Genomic DNA, 7,402 nt, shown 5'->3' on the forward strand with positions numbered 1-7,402 from the left:
ATTTGGAAACTGAACCTATGAAAACATATAAATAGTTTTCAGGTCAAGATAAAGAGAAATGAAACAAGTATAACTAGTCCTTGCTTTCATACATTTAAAGTAACCTAACTAGAACCAGTTTAACAAGAATTTCACTCATGAGAACTCTAGTAGCAGACCTGAAATTCCCAAACCAAACTTTTATGCTAAAAGTGAAGTCAGAAATCCAGAATTAGTCATTATAACATAAAACTGTTGTATCTTTCAAAAAAGGTGAAAACACTTTAATATAATTTATATTGTTTCTACACATAAGTGTAAGAAATAATTTCACTTAGTCATAAGTACAGTGAATTTGATTAACAAAATCCTGATTTACAAAATATAGGTAAATATATGCAGAAATATATTCATTATCAAATTATAAAATAAGATTAACAATTCTTGTTAAGATATCATCAGTTTATTATTTTGCATTTGAGATAATAGAGTTAAACCATTTGGGGATGTTTAATAATATGAGTATTATAATAATGGAACGTTGAGATTTGAATACAATGACAGTAAACCATTGAAATTTCACATTCACATGATACAGCCATCATGAATCTGTAAGTGAATGTTAATAATGTAAAAAAATAAAAAATGATTGTAATATAACCATCTAACCATTAGCATATGGAGTTTTAAGACCACTATTTAATCTGCTAATTTGCTCTGAAATATAAACAGTTGCTTTTCTGTGATACATGACATATCTTTGTGCCTTGATACTTAATTTGAAATGTGCTTACCATAAAAATATACCAAAGTAAATAAAAAAGGAGACACTTATTTACAAAACAATTTTGTATACATATTACATAAATGCAATTGTTTCAAAGTCTTTTTATACAATATTGATAGAATCAGCCATTTCCATTATTTTATCATAAAAACCGCAGTGTTGCAAAGGCAGGCTGTAATTCTGAAATCCTGTTTAAAAATGAATACTTTTTGGCTGCCTTTTAAGATAACACAGTTTCTTCAAGTATGCTACAGAATTGAATGCTGACCTCTAGAAAAATGATTCTTCTTTCATTAAAGAAAATCCATTCCCCATTTGGAGGTGTGTGAAAAATGCACCTTAAGAAAGGAGAAACTTATTATTTTACTGAATGTTTTTTATTTGATAAACCTGATAATATCAGCCATTCGGCATATCGTATTAGCACCACTGGCATGGATTGTTAACGTACTGTACCGATCACAATAGGGATGGGGACTTACAAATGGGGGACCATCCCTAGTTTTGTGGAATTTCATCTTACCAACTACGCTATCATACAATATAAATTCAAGTGTTTAAGGATGATTCAAATGATGGTATATAACAATCCTGCATTTTACCAATACTATAGGTTTTTCTGTAGATATTAAATGATACTGTAAAGAAATAGGCTTTGAAGCACCCTCCCTTAATTCACCAGAACACAAGGAGAATTGCTTCATTTACTTGGATGTGCTGTAATATATACGAACATAAACGTAATTTGATCTCCTCGTTCAAAAACCCTGGAAATCATTAAGGCTTGTTATCGTGTGATTTATTCTGATGGTTAAATGGCAACCATTGCATATATTCTCTCTCTTTTAGTCCATTTACTGAGCTTGTGCGTAAGTGACTGTAGCATACTCTCGGCTTATAGCCCGTGTACATAATTTCACAGTTTCGAAATTGTTGAGGGGAAGGCCTTCCATGGATTCGGAAGTTACGAACCAAACATGAATCTCATGAGCACCCACAGCGATCTACCACCATGGCTGGAATCTTCCCGTATATTATTTGTTCTTTGCCATTAAAATATAGCATATTAATGGGCGACATTTTTGTGGGGGTACAGCAGGGGCCTGCCGAGCCTCTGGGGTTTGCCTGGTGTACAAGATGAGTATGGGGATATTTTTGTAAAAACACAAATTCACACTCTCCAGAGCAGTAATTGGCCTTGTATCTTTTGGGCGCAATAATCCAGTCCCATCCGAAAGCTTCAAAGTCCACGGTCAGTGGGTAACGGCAGCACCGAGACTCTGTGGAGTGCTCGTCACAGTCCAGCCCAAAATCTCTCCTGGACCTTTTCGGTGTGTCTGTCACCTTGACTTCTAAAAAGGGATTCTGGGTGAGAAGGAAAAGAAAAATCAGTAATAGGAAGAGGTCCCGAAACACTTCCCTCCCTCCAGAAGTCATTATTGAAGAAACTAATCGTTTTGCTTATATGACATTTATTTTTCAAAGACAGAGCCTTAAGGACTTTTAATTTACACTAGGCTCGATTCCTCCCTGATGGCTCCCAAGAATATGACAGCAATTCTAACTCCCGGCGGTCAGACCTATGTCTTTTTAATTTCTGTTTTCCCCAGCTTCCTGGCACATGATCGATGTTCTGATAGTATTTATGGGAATAAAGGGACAAAGGGAGGAAAGGGGAAGAAGAGGGAAGACAGAACAGAGGAAGGAAGAGGTTCATTCTCTCTCTTCCTGATTAAATGTGTTGGCTAAAAACGTCTGAGGACTCCTGGAGGAATAGTTGTACTCATCCTTCCTCTGTTTCCTAGATCTTTACTCGGGGAAACTTGGCTGTGAAACACCTCCCAGCACTACATGGGTTGTAGCCGGAAGAAGAAAGGTAGGGCAGTAAAAGGAGTGGTATGCATATTGGGTCGGAAAGAAAAACTCTTAAGAGAGCAAAGCACAGATTCAGAAAATACAGATTATTTCACTTTATTCTTCCACTGAAGAATGTTTCTGTTCATAAATTTAAACAATAATTTGCTAGTTCATCCCTTACCCCGTCTTTTAATGCATTTGAGACTTTTCCTTTTATATAGAAAAATCTGAGGAATGTATCATTAATCATTATATTTAATTTGTTTAATAAATAATCTGTTTAATAATGCTTAAAGCTTCTGTCACATTACCAACGTTAATCATTAAAATGCTACCTGTAAAAAAGAATACTTTCTTAAATAATTAATAAGTTTTTATCCTATATCAAAATCAAAATAGACCTGGTAATTATTGTTATTTAACATTATTTTAAAAATAGCATCATTTTGTGAGTCAATCACATTTTAGGTAGCATATTCAGAGACAAATCTTTTAGAAAACTATATAAACTTCTAAAGAATATGTTTTTACTCAAAGTAGATTGACTATCTAATAATGTACTTTTTACAACCAAAACATTTAAAAACTTAGAAAGATAGCACTTACTGTTTGTAAGTATAATCTTCTGTCCCACATTATGTCAATAGATGGCAATAAAAAGATGATCACGTTAAATAAGTTCAGGAAAGCACAGGTGAGCCAGAAGAGTGAGTAACTCTAAATCTATACTAGGGTTTAAAATAGTTTTTATAAATGTTTATAATATGTGAAGTATTGTCACTTGCATGGCCTGATATTATTAAATTAGTTAATTTACTAGGCATTACTTAAGTAAACTCAAGCACAAAAATGGTAAGGCCACTTAGAAATAAGCTAGGTAATAAAGGTTAACTAGCCTGGAAATTTAAATTTTATTAGTGGTAATTCACAAAGTTATCTACATATACATCAGTACATGGACAGTCTGCAATATCATAAACACATTTATCACAAAGGACCTTAAGTTTACTGTATTTAATAAGATGTAAGCCTAAACCTATCATACTTAGTTAACTGCTATATATGAAAGTGTTTAATTTTCACCGTAATTTTTCAAGTTTGTTTTTTCTGCTTCTTTAAACCAAAAAATTTCAACACATTTGGCATTCTTCAGAGGAAAGAAAAGTTTTGATTTGTTGGATCTGTAGCAGAATCCACCATGAAGATTTCACATTTTTATTCATGTAACCATGTAACATATCAATGAAAAGCAATTTATATTTCAACTCCAATTCAAAAGAACTCCCTCAGAAGCTAAGGACCATGGCATAACTGTTTTTTTAATCTTCATGCAAAATAAAAGTATCAAGAGGGTGTTTCATAGAATATGAAATTAGACACCCTACTTTTATGAGGTACAGGGCTACCGTTGGGGTAAGATAACCTTTGTCTCACTTATAAGCATAGGAAACGGGTGGTGATTTTTTCACTATTATTCATTAACATGATTTGTAAAAATGTAACAATGTTTGTTGTTCGATGGTATTTTCAGTTATCACTTACCAGCCCATCTTCTCCTGGTCCTGGGAAGGTTACAGCAAGATCATGACCATTCTCATCTAAAGCTTTGATTTCAATGCCTAAGTTGGATTCAGGCTGTTTGAGCCAATTTTGCAACACTGTCTTCACATCAATGCTCTGCCAAATACCAGTGCCTGGGTTCATGTCAAGTTTCAGAGATCGGATTCCAGTATACCTTGTACCGTCTTTCATGGGTTTGATGAGTCTCAGGATTTGCACAAACACTGTTGTAGGAGTGCTGACGGGTCTCAGATAGATCCACAGTTGGGCCTTTACTACTTTATTATACTGTATTTTAGAGCTAAACTTAAAGAAGCAACATTTGGGTTTTCCTTCCATTTGCATGAGAAGATCAGCTATAAATGAATAAGAAAAGAAAAATAGTTATGGAAATTATTTCTCATAAAAAATGAGCAAGTCCCTTTATATAAATTGGTAAACATTTTTTCCCTCTGGAATAGTAAATGCATATTTTAAAGGGAAAACCACACAGAATTTCATTCATAAGTCAGAAAAATATCAAAGAAAATAATTACTTTTCAGTGGCTTTTCAGAAATTTTTACATACATATTTTTTTCGGCTGATTATGAGGAATCTACTCCCTCTCCAGAGAAGCGTGGACTAAGAGAATTCTATAAAAGAATGAAGAGTGGATGAAATTTTAAAATGATGATGATTAGAGAGAACAAGAGACACCGAGCAGGAACATCCACTTAGAATTCTTTGGGAATCTGAGTAGTTACCCTGACTGAGCAGCTGCACCAATCAGTCTGGAAGGAGGAACCCTTCCCCCAGGCCTGAATCACCTGGGGACAAGACACACTGAGCAACTAGCTGAGCCTGGGGAATTAGCAGAAAATATAGCACATCTGCTACATTTGGGCTCGGGAAGAAGCCTAAAGGAACAAAACGAATCAGGTAATTAGCCCCAAAATGTGAATGTTACATTCAGGCTGTCTCAGAAGTTAGAAAACACCGTCTTCAGAGCCCGGCTGTCACTATAAGCAGAAGCACGAGCCGTCTCTGTCCTTCTGTTTTTCTAAGATTGTTTACAAATCAGGGGAATGTCTTGCAGGACTGTCTGATAGCAGGGTCTTGAAGGAAAATTATTTGCTGCGTTGCTGCGTTGTAACGTGGCTACCTAAGAAGGAAAACAATATTTTGAAACTGTTTCCAGTTCAGTTTAAAGTGTGAAAAGCACCGTTTCAGGCAAGACCCCAGGCACATGACATTAAAGCTTGCTTGTCTTGCCTTCTCGGTTGAGGTGCCCGTCTGCCTTGCCTTGAGCAGAGTTCAAAGCCCTGTGGCTGCAAAAGGAATGGGGTGAAATACACCATCTTTCAGAAGCAAGGTCCGTACCGCAGGTAAGAGCTTCCTCCCTCTCCTGAAGACTAAAACAATATTCTAGAGGCTTAGGAAGCAGTGTGCCTGCCCGGAGCTGTGCACACCAGGGTCTCCCAGGAGCAGCGCCGCAGTCAGGGTGTGAGTGGGATTGTGTAAGCCGTAGCCTGCCTAATGAGAGTGTGTACTTCCCAGGCATTTTCTGACACTCGGCTCATGATGACCATTATGCTGCGTTTACTTCGTCACTGGTCTTCCTCAGCCATTAAATTTTTTAAAACCTTTCTTTTTTTTTACTCTCCAGTGTCATAGCTTTCAAGATTAACTATTTTAATTTGTGAAGAACATAACACTGTGAGAAATGGTTTTGAATAACAGAAGTTCTAGGCACTTAGCAAATGCTCAAAGGAAGCCCTTTCTCTGTTATTAGAGGGAAGTCCTCATTGCTAAGGCGTATTTCAGGCAACGGAATGTGATCATGAAATTTCACGTAAGGTTTGAACATTGCTTGTAGTACCTCCCAAGCATTGCCTTGGTAGCCCTAAGCTGTGGAAGCGCAAGCACGTTATGCTTGTTATATTAAACTACACACGAGTGCCAGGCAAGCGTTTAATTTTTATTTCCTCTTGGCTTTCTAGCTCTCCAGCGAAACAAATAATGCCCCAGACTTCAGTCTCATTAGTGTATTTTGCATGAAATCTTGAAAAAGATTTCCTTTTCTTCCTTCCTACTTACATACAAGCCAACAGCTTGTTAAAAGAGCCTGAAAATAGATCTGTTTCTCATAAACACTAGAGCCGCGGTCAGCAGAACGGCCGATGTACGCCAGGAGGGTTACTCACACTCGGGGGGCTACTCACACTCGGTGGGCTACTCACACTCGGGGGGCTACTCACACTCGGGGGGCTACTCACACTCGGGGGGCTACTCACACTCGGGGGGCTACTCACACTCGGTGGGCATGGTGATGATGCTTTCCGTCGTGGCGTGGTAGTCGTCGTCCTCCAAAGAGCCGTCGCTGCTGTCATCTCTCTGCACGTCGTACTGATCAATCAGCTCCCGGAGCGGAGGCGCTTTGGGCAAAAGTTGTCTTATAGCATCTTTGCTGATGTTAGGAGCTGTTTCCAGGCGAAGTTTACTGAGGATTTGAATTTTTATGGCTTCTAGCCTTGAAGATTTCGTGTTTTGTCTCCAAGTACATGCATTACACAGCCGCTCTTTTCCCACATTTTCTTTTTGCTCACTGTTCTCATCGAGATCCACCGGACCAGCAACAATCAGCATGAACAGGTAAATAGAAACATAAATTTGCAGTTTCTGCATGATTTTAAATCAGTACAATCTTTTTCCTTGTTCTTATTTCTTCCTTCTACTTTTGTTTTGCTGTTGAGTAATGCCAAGCAAAATTTTAATGCCTGTACAGTCTGAGGGACAACTTGCCACACCAGTGAATCTTTTATACTGTATTCCAAGTGGCTTTTTATATTCCAACTTTGATGAGACAAGTGTCGTCAGGATCTATGATTGGCTCTTGCTCCACAATGAATCTCGCTGTCAGAGGTTAAAACCCTGTCTGTCACAAGTCACCAAACAGTATTTTGTTACAGTCAAGGGTGAGCTGATTCATTCGACTACTTCATAAAAGAAATAAATCTACAAATAATGAAAGATATATGTGACATTTGAAGAATTAAAGTCTATGTTAACAATAACAGAAAGTACATTTAAATCTGATTAATCTTTATATGTGAAATTCAAGCTGTAATTTAAAGAGGTAAATCTTAGTTTTACACTTCATACTTAAAAAGTTGAAATGTTTCCTCAAAAGTTAAAATGATTATCTATTATTTATACAAGGATTTGAAATAAAAAGAATT

General features: G+C 36.9%; 1 protein-coding gene across 1 annotated transcript; it reads right to left on the bottom strand.

Annotated features, from left to right (window-relative positions):
* Positions 1–1,750: 1,750 nt before the first annotated feature.
* MSTN (myostatin) lies at positions 1,751–6,848 on the bottom strand. Its single transcript, XM_044240816.1, has 3 exons — positions 6,476–6,848; positions 4,166–4,539; positions 1,751–2,131 (listed from the first exon to the last, which is right to left on the bottom strand). Exons 1-3 carry the CDS (start codon positions 6,846–6,848, stop codon positions 1,751–1,753), a joined length of 1,128 nt encoding a protein of 375 aa, XP_044096751.1.
* Between the last annotated feature and the right edge of the window lie 554 nt (positions 6,849–7,402).

This window comes from Neovison vison, chromosome 3 (assembly GCF_020171115.1).
Source record: "Neovison vison isolate M4711 chromosome 3, ASM_NN_V1, whole genome shotgun sequence".
Taxonomy (NCBI): domain Eukaryota; kingdom Metazoa; phylum Chordata; class Mammalia; order Carnivora; family Mustelidae; genus Neogale; species Neogale vison.

Excerpts from the sequence above, each read along its gene's own strand:
- MSTN (XM_044240816.1), bottom strand. The coding sequence starts at position 6,848 with ATGCAGAAACTGCAAATTTATGTTTCTATTTACCTGTTCATGCTGATT. Across the intron at positions 4,540-6,475 it reads CATCACCATGCCCACCGAGT|CTGATCTTCTCATGCAAATG; the intron begins GTGAGTAGCCCC and ends ATTCATTTATAG. Across the intron at positions 2,132-4,165 it reads GACCAGGAGAAGATGGGCTG|AATCCCTTTTTAGAAGTCAA; the intron begins GTAAGTGATAAC and ends CTTCTCACCCAG.